At 62.3% G+C, this 13,202-nt stretch overlaps 1 protein-coding gene across 1 annotated transcript; it reads left to right on the top strand.

Annotated features, from left to right (window-relative positions):
* Window positions 1-137: 137 nt before the first annotated feature.
* BLOC1S3 (biogenesis of lysosomal organelles complex 1 subunit 3) lies at window positions 138-2,075 on the top strand. Its single transcript, XM_017339749.4, has 2 exons — window positions 138-293; window positions 554-2,075. The coding sequence occupies exon 2, from the start codon at window positions 563-565 to the stop codon at window positions 1,163-1,165; it is 603 nt and encodes a 200-aa protein (XP_017195238.2). The 5' UTR covers window positions 138-293; window positions 554-562; the 3' UTR covers window positions 1,166-2,075.
* Window positions 2,076-13,202: the final 11,127 nt, after the last annotated feature.

Genomic DNA, 13,202 nt, shown 5'->3' with positions numbered 1-13,202 from the left:
TCCTATTTGCCCGCTACAGACTGCTTGCTGCACAACCCGGAAGCGCCAGCGCAGGCGCTTACCTATTGGGCGAACCTCTGATCACGTGACTCTCGCGCACTCCAGGCTTCAAAGCTCGTTTGCGGACAACTTGCTTCCTGGTTTGTAGCCGGGCAACACCACGTGACTTGGCTGCCAAGGCCCGCCCAACCCGCGTCCTATTGGCTGAGCCCGCAGCCCTTTCCCTGCCGGGGCGGGGCCGCCGCGCTTCGGCCAGGGAGCGGATTCCGCGGCCTCGGAGCTCCGGGGGTCTGGTAAGTCCTTCGGCGACGCGCTGCCCCTGGCCACCGCGAACGCAGCCTCCCTAGGGTCCCGCCGGGCTGAGGCCTGAGCTTCCGGGTCTGGGTGTGGCCTCCGCTCGGGCGCAAACGGCTCCCTGGGGCCGGGTCTCGGTTCCCCCCGCTGCACGCTGAGGGCCGGGGTCCGCGTCAGCACGCAGGGGGCTGGAGTGGGCGCGGGGCGGGGGGCCCGGGCCCGCGCCTCACGCCGCCCCTCGGTTGCTCTTGTCCCCCAGCTCCGCGGCATGGCGTCGCAGGGTCGTCGGCGGAGGCAGCCGCGGAGGCCGCAGACCGTGGTGCCGGGGGAGGCGGCCGAGACGGACTCGGAGCTCTCGGCGTCCTCGTCCGAGGAGGAGGAGCTGTACCTGGGGCCCGCGGGCCCGACGCGCGGCCGCCCCACGGGGCTGCGGGTGGCGGGCGAGGCCGCGGAGACCGACTCGGAGCCGGAGCCGGAGCCCACGGCCGCGCCCCGGGACCTGCCTCCGCTCGTGGTGCAGCGCGGAGCGGCGGGCGAGGCGTGGGGCGCGGAGGAGGCCCCGGCGGCCGCCCCGGCGCGCTCGCTGCTGCAGCTCCGGCTGGCGGAGAGCCAGGCCCGGCTGGACCACGACGTGGCGGCCGCCGTGAGCGGCGTGTACCGCCGCGCGGGCCGCGATGTGGCCGCGCTGGCCAGCAGGCTGGCGGCCGCGCAGGCGGCGGGGCTGGCGGCGGCCCACAGCGTGCGCCTGGCGCGAGGGGACCTGTGCGCGCTGGCCGAGCGCCTGGACATCGTGGCCAGCTGCTGCCTGCTGCCAGACATCCGCGGCGTCCCGGGGGCTGAGCCCGAGCAAAATCCGGGGCCGCGGGCCTAGCCACGGCCCTTCTCCCCCACCGGACTCTGCCACCTGGGGGTGGGCCTTCCCCCGCGTGTCCCCTGTCGCCTCCACCCCCGCCTTCCTGTTGCCCTCGTGGCTAACCCGCCCGCTGGGGCAGAGCCATGTGTTGGGTTCTGGCCGGGCTTATGTCCTTCCCGCCGGGGGCCTGGGGCTGGGCCGGGGTGACCCCCCCTTCTCAGCTGCACCTAGGGGGCCAGCCCCACCTCCTGAATTTCACACCCCCCCCCCTCCCGGGCTTGTTAGGGCTTCCATCTCCAGGCGCTGGTCTTGCTTGGCCACCTCGTGGCTCCTCCCCCTTGGGTTTAGCTCCACCCCCTCAGCCTGACACTGTACCCTAGGGTGGGTTTTGCTTCCTCTGGGGTTTCCCATCCTACCGACACCCCCCCCCCGGGCACCCCCCACGCCTTCCCTCCTGGGGCCCCCAATGAAGCCTCCCCACTCCAGACCTAGTGCTTGGGGCCGGTGCAGCCCGGTGCTCTGGGTGGGAGGTGGCACCGCTTTGGAGATAACCGCGGGCCTGGTGCTCACTGGTTCCCAGACCTCAGAGGTGCCGGGTCTGATTCTGCCAGGGGCTGCTGCTGCCGCTTCTCACCCGCTCCCTCCCCTGGGTCCTGGGCACCCTCCAAGTCTGGAGCCCGAGATCTAGGGAGAAGGGGGGGATCGTGGGTGGTGATGCGGGGTCCCGAGACCCCCGGGCCTGCCTTCTCAGCAGTGGGCTGCAGCTGGGCGGGCAGGGCTCTGCTGTTGTGCGCGGGTTGTTTTCCGTTCATTCACTTGCGTTTGGAGATGGGCACTAGGTGGGGGGAGCCCCCAGCCCTGCCGCCCTCACGGCCCAGCGGGGGGGAGGGGGCAGACGTGAATAAACCTGAACCTTGCTGGTGCCGGAGCTTAGGTGTGCTGCTTCTGGCGCTGTGGTTAGAGCCACGAAGACGTGCAGGCACCTGGTGAAGGGATCTTAGTGTGGGGAGGGGGTGTCCGGGGCTTCCCTGGGCCGTCCGGAGACGTCGGAACGCACAGGTGAGATGCGGGCGACACGCGAAGTTTCAGGCAGGAAGCAGTGTGTGCAGAGGTCCTGGGGAAGTAGCCGGAGGGGGAGTGGGGAGAGCAGTGGGGGAGCGGGGCCCCCAGGGGCCAGGCGGAGGCTCTAGGTCTTCCCTGAGTAGCCAGCAGAGCTGCGTCCTGTGTGCCTCTGATGAAGCCTGGTGCTTCTGCCGCGGGGCTGCCCGTCGACCAGCCCTGGGCAGCGCCGGTTCAAAGACGGACTGCGTCCCCGCCAGCGTCCAGCCAAGCTCGGGAGCGGGCGCGGCCTCAGCCCGCAGCTGCCTGACGGTGTCGGCCAACACAGAGACGCGGGGGTTCGCGGTGGCCGGCGGGGGCCAGGCTGGCAGGAAGGAAATGGGCCCCCGCGTGGCCCTCACTCCCTGAAGAGCTACATGGTGTCGGGGGCCTCTGGGCCGTTTCCCCGGAGCCTCGGAACAGCAGGCCTGGCTCTGCCCGCGTGGGGCTCGGAGGCGCCCTCGCGGGTCCAGGAAGCCCCAGGCAGAGAGGAGCTGGGAGCGAGGTCGGCGGGAGCGGGAACCGCGCGTGGCAGCTCCGTAGCTCAAGTTCCCGGTGGGAGCCGGCAAGCACCCATAGGGAGGAGATGGCGGGCGAGTGTGGGCTGCCGGTCCCCGCGCCCGGGTCGGGCCGTGGGGGGACGGAGGCGTGAGCCAGTGCAGTGAGGGTGAGGGCCGACAAGCCCGCGGAGGCACGGGGTCCAGGGTTCACGCGCAGGGAGTCCCAGCATCTCTCGCCTGCAATGGTGGCTTTGTCTTTTTTTTTTTAAAGGTTTATTTGAAAGAGTTACAGAGAGGGAGACATACAGAGAGAGCTTCCATCTGCTGGTTCCCTCCCCAGATGGCCACAATGGCCAGAGGCAGGCCAGACGGAAGCCAGGAGCGTCTTCTGGGCCTCCCACGGGGATGCCGGGGCCCAAGCACATGGGCCGCCTGCCTTTGCCTTCTCAGGCACACTGGCAGGGAGCGGGGCTGGAAGTGGAGCAGCCGGGACTCGAACCAGCGCCCATATGGGCTGCCAGCGTCCCAGGCAGCAGCCTTACCCGCTGCGCCACAACACCGGCCCCCGACAGTGGGTCTATAAGAAGACATCACTGGGGCAAGTGTTGGGGTGCAGCGGGTAAAGCCACCACAGGGGACACCCACATCCCATATCAGAGCGCCAGTTCCTGTGCAGCTCCCTGCTACTGCACTGGGAGGCAGCAGGTGACGGCTCAAGTCCTGGGCCCCGGCCGCCCACGTGGGAGACCCGGAAGGACCCAGACACCCCCCCACCCCGCTATCAGATACATAAAAGAAGGCATGAGCGGGTGGGAGTATCGTCAGGATGCAAAGAGCAGCAGACAGGAAGAGGTCGCTGTCCACGGGAGGCCTGGGCACCCTCGGGTTCACTCCAGCCGGCAAACAGCAGACGCCAGCGAAAACCGATAGGTTGCGTGCACGCTGTTGGCACCGCTCCCTCCTGAAGTCCCTGGACGTGGGGACGAGCCCCACGCTGCAGCCACGGCAGCACGTGAGTTCGGGGGTGGGACACAGGAGTGGAGGCACCGAGAACCCATCCTTGGGAGCTGGAGAGCTTGTGGGAGCGCCGGCTCCCACGTGAGCTACAGGCAAAGAGAGAATGCACCCCCGCCCCCCCCCGGGGCCCCCAAAGGCTCAGAACCCGGTGACCCTGACTGCATCTGGCAGATTGGGGGGCAAGGAGCCTCTGTAGGAAGCTGAGAGGTTATCCAGTGGAGAACCGGGGCCGGTGTGTGCCCGTGGTTAAGCTGCCGCCTGCGACGCCGGTACTGCGCATGTTCGCTGGTTCCAGTCCCGGCTGCTCCACTTCTGACCCAGCTCCCTGCTCATGAGCCTGGGAGAGCAGTGGAAGATGGCCCACGTGTTTGGGCCCCTGCACCCACGTGGGAGACCCGGATGAAGCTCCTGGCCCAGCCCCAGCTGTTGCAGGCTTTGGGGGGTGAACCAGCAGATGGAAGATCTCACTCTGTCTCTGTGTCTCTGCCTTTGGGATAAATGAATAGGATTCAAAGCCTCCTTCTCCAACTACAGTCACATTCTGAAATGTCGGGGGTTAGGGCTTCAACCTAGGAACTTTGGGTGGACACAGTTCACATCACACAAAGACATTTTCCTGCCAAACTCCATGAAACCACGAGTCGGGAGTCGAACTCACTACTGCTCTGCAAACTTCAGACCCCTGCAGTTTCCCACGCTGTCCCCTCCACGCGTCATGCACGCATGGTATTCTTTTAAAATTGTATTTGTACATGTGAGAGACACAAGATTTCCCATCCACTGATCCATGTCCCAAACTCCCACACTCAGCAGGGGCTGGGCCAGGCTGAAGCCGGGCGCCCAGAACTGCATGTGGGTCTCCCACGCGGGTGCAGGGGCCTCGCCGCCACCGCCTCCTCCCAGGGTGCGCATTGCTGAGTTGGGAGCCCCGCTCTGATGTGGGATGCGGGCGTCTACACCGGCGTCTCCACTGCCGCTCAGACACCCAGCGAGCATCGCTTTGCTTTGACTCAGTCCCTGCTGTTCTGTTCTGGTTTTATGGCCCAGGCCCTTTTGAAGCGGACAGGCTGGTCATTTTACGGAGTTTGATGTTTCCTCCGAAGGCTCAGATCGGACGTCTGAGGCAGGGCTGCCCACGGACGAACCCCAGCCCCGGCGAAGTTCATGTTCACGGCTCGGTGAGGGCGGTGTCCGCCGGGCGTCTCCACTGCACTCTCCCTTCCTCTGCGTTTGGTGCCTTGTGGGAGGTGTGTTTTAAAAGATTTATTTGATTGAAAAGTGACAGGCAGAGAGAGAGAGCTTGCATGCACTGGTTTACTCCCCCCAAATGGCCTCAGTGGCCAGAATTGGGCCAGACGGAAGCCAGGAGCCTGGAACTCCGTCCAGGTCTCCCTCATGGGTGCAGGGTCCCAAGCACGTGGGCCATCTGCTGCTGCTGCTGTCCCAGGTCCCTCAGGGGGGAGCTGGATTGGAAGTGGAGCAGCCAGGACTCAAATGGGATGCCAGTGCTGCAGGTGGTGGCTCAAAATCTTAAATCTTAAACAACAACAAAACCCTGAGCCTTAAAATCTAAATTTAGGGCAGTTTGAAGTTCACAGCAAAGTTTATCAGGAAACACAGGGAACTCCCTACACACGTGCAACCTCTCCTGCTAAGGGCAGCCCGCCAGGTGCCCCGTGCGTTCCAGTCCGCAAGCCTGCGAGGACCCAGCAGCACCCAGCGTCCTCATGCACGCCGGGGCCACCCGTCGGCACGGTGCGTCCTGTGGCTTTGACAAACCTGCCCCTGCCTGGAACCTCCCCTGTGCAGCCTACCTGGCTCTCCCCAGCGCGGGCACCTGGCATGCATGCAGTCGGCCGCTGCTCCACAGCGCCCCCCTCAGGCGGCTCCACTGCCCATCCAGCTCTCTGCTGTGGCCTGGGAAAGCAGTGGAAGACGGCCCACGTACTTGGGTCCAGGCACCCACATGGGAGACCCCGATGAAACTCCCGGCTCCTGGCTTCAACCTGGCCCAGCCCCAGCCATTGCGGCCATTTAGGGATTGAACCAGTGGAAGAAAGATTTATCTTTCTGTCTTTCCTTCTGTCCCAAATAAATTTTTTTTTTTTTAAAAAAAGGCTTTACCTGCTGTGCCACAATGCTGGCCCCGGCAGCACATTTCGTTTCCACACAGAGTGAGCGCCCACTGGACGCACCGCAGCCTAGGTACCCAGGCGCCTGCCAGTTTTGCCCCTTACACGTGGAACTGCCACCAACGGCCGTGTGCAGTCCTCAGCCTGAAGATGGCCAGTGCCGTGGCGTTTCCATGGTGGGTCAGGCACCATGCAATATTTTAGGCACAGCCGGGCGACTTCGTCAAGTTCATGGGAGACGGAAAGGTGGGGGTTTTTGCTACAAAGTATTTTGAAATAACTGCGTACGAGGGGGTCTTCCAAAAGTTCATGGAAAACTCATATTATGAAAACGCTACGCATGCATTTCAAAACTATTTTTTTAGAGATTATTTATTTATTTATTTGAGAAGTAGAGTTACAGACAGAGAGAGAGAGAGACAGAGAGAGAGGTCTTCCTTCCGCTTGTTCACTCCCCACATGGCCGCAATGGCTGGAGCTGCGCTGATCTGAAGCCAGGAGCCCGGAGCTTCTTCCTGGTCTCTCACGTGGGTGCAAGGCCCAGGGACTTGGGCCATCGTCTACTGTTTTCCCAGGCCACAGCAGAGAGCTGGGTTGGAAGAGAAGCAGCCGGGACTCGAACCAGCACCCATATGGGATGCTGGCACCACAGGCGGAGGATTAACCTACTTCACCATGGCACCGGCCCCTTCAAAACTAATTTTTGCACTAAAACAGACTTATCTTTTTGTTCCTAATTTATCTGAGAGGCAGAAAGAGAGAGAGAGCTGCCGTCGACTGGTGCACTCCCAAGTGCCTACAATGGCCGCCACTGGGCTGGGCTGAAACCCGGAGCCAGGAACTCGGTCCAGGGCTTCGGTGTGGGTGCTGCCTCCCAGGGTCTGCACTGGTAGGAAGCCGGGGTCAGGAGCCAGCGCCTGGAGATTTTATTTATTTATTTTTAATTTAGTTATTTATTTGATAGAGTTACAGAGAGAAAGGGAGGGGGGAGGGAGAGTGCTTTCATCCGCTAGTTCACTCCCCAGTGGCCACAGGGGCCTGGGCTGGGCCAGGCAGAGGCCAGGAGCCAGGAGCTCCATCCGGTTCCCCTACGCGGGTGCAGGGGCCCAAGCACTTGGGCCGTCTAATGCTGCTTTCCCAGGCGCAATAGCAGGGAGCTGGATCAGAAGTGGAGCAGCAGGCTGGCACCGCGGCTCACTAGGCTAATCCTCCGCCTGCGGCGCCGGCACACCGGGTTCTAGTCCCGGTCAGGGCGCCGGATTCTGTCCCGGTTGCCCCTCTTCCAGGCCAGCTCTCTGCTGTGGCCCGGGAGTGCAGTGGAGGATGGCCCAAGTGCTTGGGCCCTGCACCCCATGGGAGACCAGGAGAAGCACCTGGCTCCTGGCTTTGGATCAGCGTGATGCACCAGCCGCGGCGCATCGGCCGCAGTGGCCATTGGGGGATGAACCAACGGAAAAAGGAAGACCTTTCTCTCTGTCTGTCTCTCTCACTGTCCACTCTGCCTTCCAAAAAAAAAAAAAAAAAAAAAAAAGTGGAGTAGCCGGGACTCGAACCTGCGCCCATGTGGGATGGCGGTGCCGCAGCTGGCAGCTCTACCCGCCACAGCACACGCGGGCCCCATGACGTGGGTTGTGGCTGGCTCCTCATAGGCCGGTTTCAACCCAGCAGCCCAGCTCTCCGGCAGAATAAGGGCCGTCCTGACAAGGCTGGCAGGGATCTCCCTAGGACCAGTCGGGGTGGTTTTGGCTCCTTCCCTGCAGGGGCGTGGGTGTGAATGAGTCAACACTAGGATTTACACTGGCATTGGGTTTTGCTAATTAAGTATGACAAAGCAAAGGCAGGCCAGGAGACCTTAGAGATGAAAAGACCAAACTCCAACAGTAACTTGGCCCAGATCGTAAACCAGGGAGTGGCCGGCTTCAGTTCCAGCCTTATCTAACTTGAGAGATTTATTATTAATATATTTGAAAGGCAGAGTTAGAAAGAGAGGGGGAAAGATTTGCTATCCGCTGGTTCACTCCCCAGATGGCCGCAACAGCTGGGGCTACACAGAGCCAGGAGCCAGGAGCTTCCTCTGGGTCTCCCACACGGATGCAGGGCCCCAGGCACTTGGGCCACCTTCCACTGCTTTCCCAGGCCATTAGCATGGAGCTGGATGGGAAGTGGAGCAGCTGGGACTCGAACCAGCGCCCATACGGGATGCAGACGCCACAGGCAGTGCCACAGTGCCTGCCCTTAACTTGGAAGCTGTCACCTTTTCACTATAGGGTGCCTTCGAATCGCGAGCTGCAACACATGAAACGTGTGAGCAGATCCATGGAAAACACACCTCACCTCTGAATTCCATTTGTCCGTGAGCTTCCTGCCACCCTCCTGTGTGTAAACTGGCGGAGTTTAATAACGGAACACACGGATGAACCCGCCAACACCGTTTAGGGACCGGATCCGGAGCAGGTGTCTGGCCTCTCGGATAAGATGCCTGGGTCCCGTATCCGAGTGCCTGGGTCGGCCAGCGGGCTCCAGCTTCCTGCTGAGGCTGGGGGTGGTGGTGGTGGTGGTGGTGGTGGTGTTGCCATGGTGACAGAGGCCCGCACCTCGGTTCACAGCCGGGCAGCTTCCTTTTCCCTTGGCGGGAAGTCAGCCTTCCTACCAGTGATGGAGGGTGTGCTCAGGGCGGCCTGGCCACGCACCTTGCTGCCCGTGTCCACCACAGGCTGGCCGGGGCTCGCCACTCAGACACCAGGCTAACAGAGCCGCCGCCTCTGGGCCACGCACGACTGACCTCATGGCAGAGGTAAAGGACTTCGATTTGCTTTTTCAGTTTGTTTGATTGTTTTTGCTTATTTGAAAGGCAGAGCACCAGAGAGCGAGCTTCCATCTGCTGGTTCATCCCCCACAGGCCCGCGACAGCCAGGCTGGGGCCAGGAGCCAGGAGCTCCATCCAGGGCTCCCATGTGGCGGGCAGGGGCCAGGCACTCGGGCCTGAGCACTTCACAGGTCGCTGGCCAGAGGGAATCACACGACCACAGCGACAGTGAGGCGATGTTTGTCTTCACTCACTGTCAACACCCAGCCCCTGGGAGCCCAGTAGACCGGCCTGGTGCTGGACACCCTGGGGGCCGAGCGGACCGGCCTGGTGCTGGACACCCCGGGGGCCGAGCAGACAGGCCTGGTGCTGGACACCCCGGGGCCGAGCGGACCGGCCTGGTGCTGGACACCCCGGGGCCGAGCGGACCGGCCTGGTGCTGGACGCCCGGCACTGGAAGGAACGGACTGCTCTGTGCCCCCAGGGAGCCTGCAGGAGAAACAAAGGTCAAGCGGGACTCCAACGTGGGCTCTCTGGGCAGGAGGGAAGCCGCGGCTGGGGGAGGCCCCTGCCCCCTAGATCGAGGACAGGGCTATGGAGGCCTGGGGACACCTCACAGATGAGGGGCGCTGCGGTCTGGCCTTGAAGGATGACTAAGAGATTTCCAGGAAGCTGGGGAGTTTCAGGCTCTGGGAACAGAATGTGCAAAGGCCCAGAGGCACAGCACAGCCCTCCCTCCTCCCACCCCTCCTCCCACCCCTTCCGGTCCTCCCTTCCGCAGGGCTCCCCGCCTTAGCTTCTTAAGTTTCTCTTTTTATTTAACAGCGTTAAAACTTTTTACTATTACTATTACTAACTTCATGTGCAAGGCAGAGAGAGGCAAAGACAGACAGATGGAGAGAGATCCTTGGGCCAGGCCAGCGGCGAGAGCTGGGAGCTCAGCCGGGTCTGCGCCGTGGGTGGCAGGGACCCAGGGACTTGAGCTGTCGCCTGCTGCCTCCCGGGCGCTCCGCGGCGGGATCTGGGCGTCCTAATCGTCATCTCAACTGCCAGGCCAAACCCGGCCCCTTCAGCACCGCTGTCCATCCGGAAGTGGCGTGGGACAGAGCCAACCAGCCAGATGTGACTTGCAGTAGCTTCGGAATGTGTGCTGCCCCTGCCCCTAGGAGAGGCACGGGCAAGACCCCTCTGGAATCAGGGCCCCCATCCGGGTCTCCAAGAATTCCCAAGACAATTTTTTTTCCAGGACAAGGAGGAGCATCCGAGGGGAAGTCATGTATTCCCCGGGGAGGGAGTGAGGGCTGAGCGAGGCCAGAACAAAGCAGCCCACGCGGCGGCGTGCAGGGCTCCGGTGTTGGAATCCCCAGGGTCGGAACCCCGGACACAGGGCTGTGCCGGCCGCCGGCGAGAGAATCCCCGGACGCAGGCCGGCGCCACGGCTCACTAGGCTAATCCTCCGCCTAGCGGCGCCGGCACACCGGGTTCTAGTCCCAGTTGCCCCTCTTCCAGGCCAGCTCTCTGCTGTGGCCCGGGAGTACAGTGGAGGATGGCCCAGGTGCTTGGGCCCTGCACCCCATGGGAGACCAGGAAAAGCACCTGGCTCCTGGCTCCTGCCATCGGATCAGTGCGGTGCGCCAGCCGCAGTGCGCCAGCCGTGGCGGCCATTGGAGGGTGAACCAACGGCAAAGGAAGACCTTTCTCTCTTTCTCTCTCTCTCACTGTCCACTCTGCCTGTTAAAAAATAAAAAAAAAAAAAAAAAAAAAAAAAGAATCCCCAGACGCAGAATAAGCGACCCTGCTCGCCAGGCTCGAACCCTGAAACGTGCACTAGGAGCAGGTCCCGGAAGCGGACGCGCCTGGGGCCGGGGCAGGGCGCGGCAGGCTGAGGGAGCTGCTTGCGATGCCAGCACCCCACGACGGAGCGCCGGTTCCATCCCAGCTGCTCTGCGTCCGATCCAGCTCCCGGCTAATGCGCCTGGGAAAGCAGCGGAGACGGCCCAAGTGCCTAGACTCCTGTTACCCACGGGGGAGACCCGGATGGAGCTCCTGGCTCCTGGCTTTGGCCTGGCCCAGCCCTGGCCTTTGGGGGAAGTGAACCAGCATATGGTAGATCCCTCTCCTTGTCTCTGTCACTCTTTCAAATCAATACTTTTTAAAAAGTGACCTGAATATTTGACAAAGAACTGAACCGAATTCCTTGGGAGAAAAACCACAGTTGTTAAAATGCAAAGTTTAGGGGTTGGTGCTATGGTGTAGCAGGTAAAACCACCGCCTGCAGTGCCGGCAGCCCTTATGGGCACCAGTTCAAGTCCCAGCTGCACCAGTTCCAATCCAGCTCTCTGCTGTGGCCTGGGAAAGCAGTAGAAGATGGCCCAAGTCCTTGGGCCCCTGTACCTGCGTTGGAGACCTGGAAGAAGCTCTTGGCTCCTGGCTTCAGATCAGCTCAGCTCCAGCCATTGTGGCCATTTGGGGAGTGAACCAGCAGAATGGAAGACCTCTCTCTCTCTCTCTACCTCTCTATGTAATTCTTTCAAATAAAAATAAATCATTTTAAAAAGTTTCATTTATTTATTTGAAAGCCAGAGTTGGGGGGGGGGGAGAGAAAGGGCTCATCTGTCCGCTGGGTCACTGTCCAGGTGGCCACAACAGCCAGGGCTGGGCCAGCCTGAAGCCAGGAGCCAGGAGCTCCATCCGGGTCTCCCACACGGGTGCAGGGGCCCAAGCACTTGGGCCATCTCCCACTGGTTTCCCAGGCGCAGTAGCAGGGAGCTGGATTGGAAGTGGAGTAGCTGGGGCCCCAACTGGGGCTCCTGTAGGGGGCGCCAGCATTGCTTGTGGCCACTGAACCCATTGCGCCACAACGCCGGCCCCGAGAGTGGGTTTTCCGCATCGCCCTGGCAGGTGCTCCTGTGTGGCAGGACCTTGTGAGTGAGAGGTGAGGCGTGTCGCCTGGCTGCATCTGCCCAGGGAGGGGCCGCGACAGTTCTCATCACAGAAGCTGAAAGGGCCAGAGGTGGGGGGGAGGGCACTGTTCAGCCTAGGGGTTAACCCACACCCCCATCGAGAGGTGGGGGGAGGGGAGGGCGCTGTTCAGCCTAGGGGTTAACACACAACCGCCATCGCAGCTCCTGGCCCCAGCTTCCCGCTAACGCAGACCCGAGAGGCAGCGGTCCTAACTCAAGTGACTGGGTTTCTGCAACCCTGCATCGAGTTCCCTGCTCCTGGCTTTGGCCCAGACTTATGAATATTTTATTTATTTGAAAGTCAGAGTTACAGAGAGAGGGGGACAGAGAGGTCTTCCATCTGTTAGTTCATTCCCCAAATGGCTACCATGGCCAAGGCTGGGCCAGGCAGGAGCCAGGAGCCAGGAGCTTCATGCAAGACTCCACGTGTGTGCCGGGGCCCAAGCACGTGAGCCATCCTCCACTGCTTTCCCAGGCCACAGCAGGGAGCTGGGTCAGAGGGGAGCAGCGTGGAATCGAACCGGCGCCCATGGGGGATGCCGGCGTCGCAGGTGGAGGCCTTACCCGCTGAGCCGCAGCGCCGGCCCCTTAAGGCGGATTTAGTCTTGTTGAGGGTGCCCCTGTGGCTGGGAGAGTCCTTCCTTCTATCAAATCTCCACTCGGGGACCCAGAGGACAGGTGCCCACCCTGAGAACTTCCTAAAGCCACTCTGCATTACAGAAGTGTCGCTCGGCCAGGGACAAATAGGGCTTGTACGGGCGTCCCCGTCCCGGCCTTTCCGCGGGAAGACGGGGTGGGGGTGGGGGGGCGGGGAGCACTGTCTTCCATCCCCTAGAATAAAGCTGCGCCCCCAAGGCAGGTGCGGCAGGCACAGCGCGACCCACAAGACCACGCCCACAGGCGAAAGCCAAGCCCCTCGCTGCGCAGGCGCAAATGGCACGGTTCTTGGAGACTCAGGCCTCGGGTCGCCATGGGAAGTGGGGTGCCCCCAGAGACCCCGGGGAAGGGGACGTTCAGGCCTCGGGTCGCCATAGGAAGTGGGGTGCCCCCAGAGACCCCCAGGGAAGGGGATGTCGCCATACCCAGAGGCCGTGGCGGGTGCCCTGCCGATCTGGTCCCAGGCCTGGAGTCCACCAGGGTTTGCCTTCCTGCTCAAGTCCACAGAAACCACTGGAACATCGAGAACATGAACTTCGCCCATGGGAGACACACGTGGTGGCAGGCGGCCGTACACGCTCTCGGGGACGGTCGGTTAGGAGCCCTCCCTCCATGGGGAGACTTTGTGGTGCGGGGGTTAAGCGCCTCTTGCCGGCCATGCCATATTGGAGCGCCAGTTCCAGGCCTGGCTTCCCGGCTTCCAATCCAGCTACTTCTAATGCACTTGGCCGGGCAGCAGAACGTGGCCCAAACGCTGGCCCCCTGCCCACCACGTGCAAGACCTGGATGCAGTTCCGGGCTCCCGGCTTGGGTCTGGCCCAGCCCTGGCCATTGTGGGCATTTGGGGGAGTGAACCAGTGGACAGGAAATGGCTCTCTGCCC

This window comes from Oryctolagus cuniculus, chromosome 18 (assembly GCF_051225735.1).
Source record: "Oryctolagus cuniculus isolate XC-2025 breed Fujian yellow rabbit chromosome 18, ASM5122573v1, whole genome shotgun sequence".
Lineage (NCBI taxonomy): Eukaryota > Metazoa > Chordata > Mammalia > Lagomorpha > Leporidae > Oryctolagus > Oryctolagus cuniculus.
Note: the sequence above shows the minus strand (reverse complement) of the source record. Positions and strands in the feature narration are given on the sequence as shown.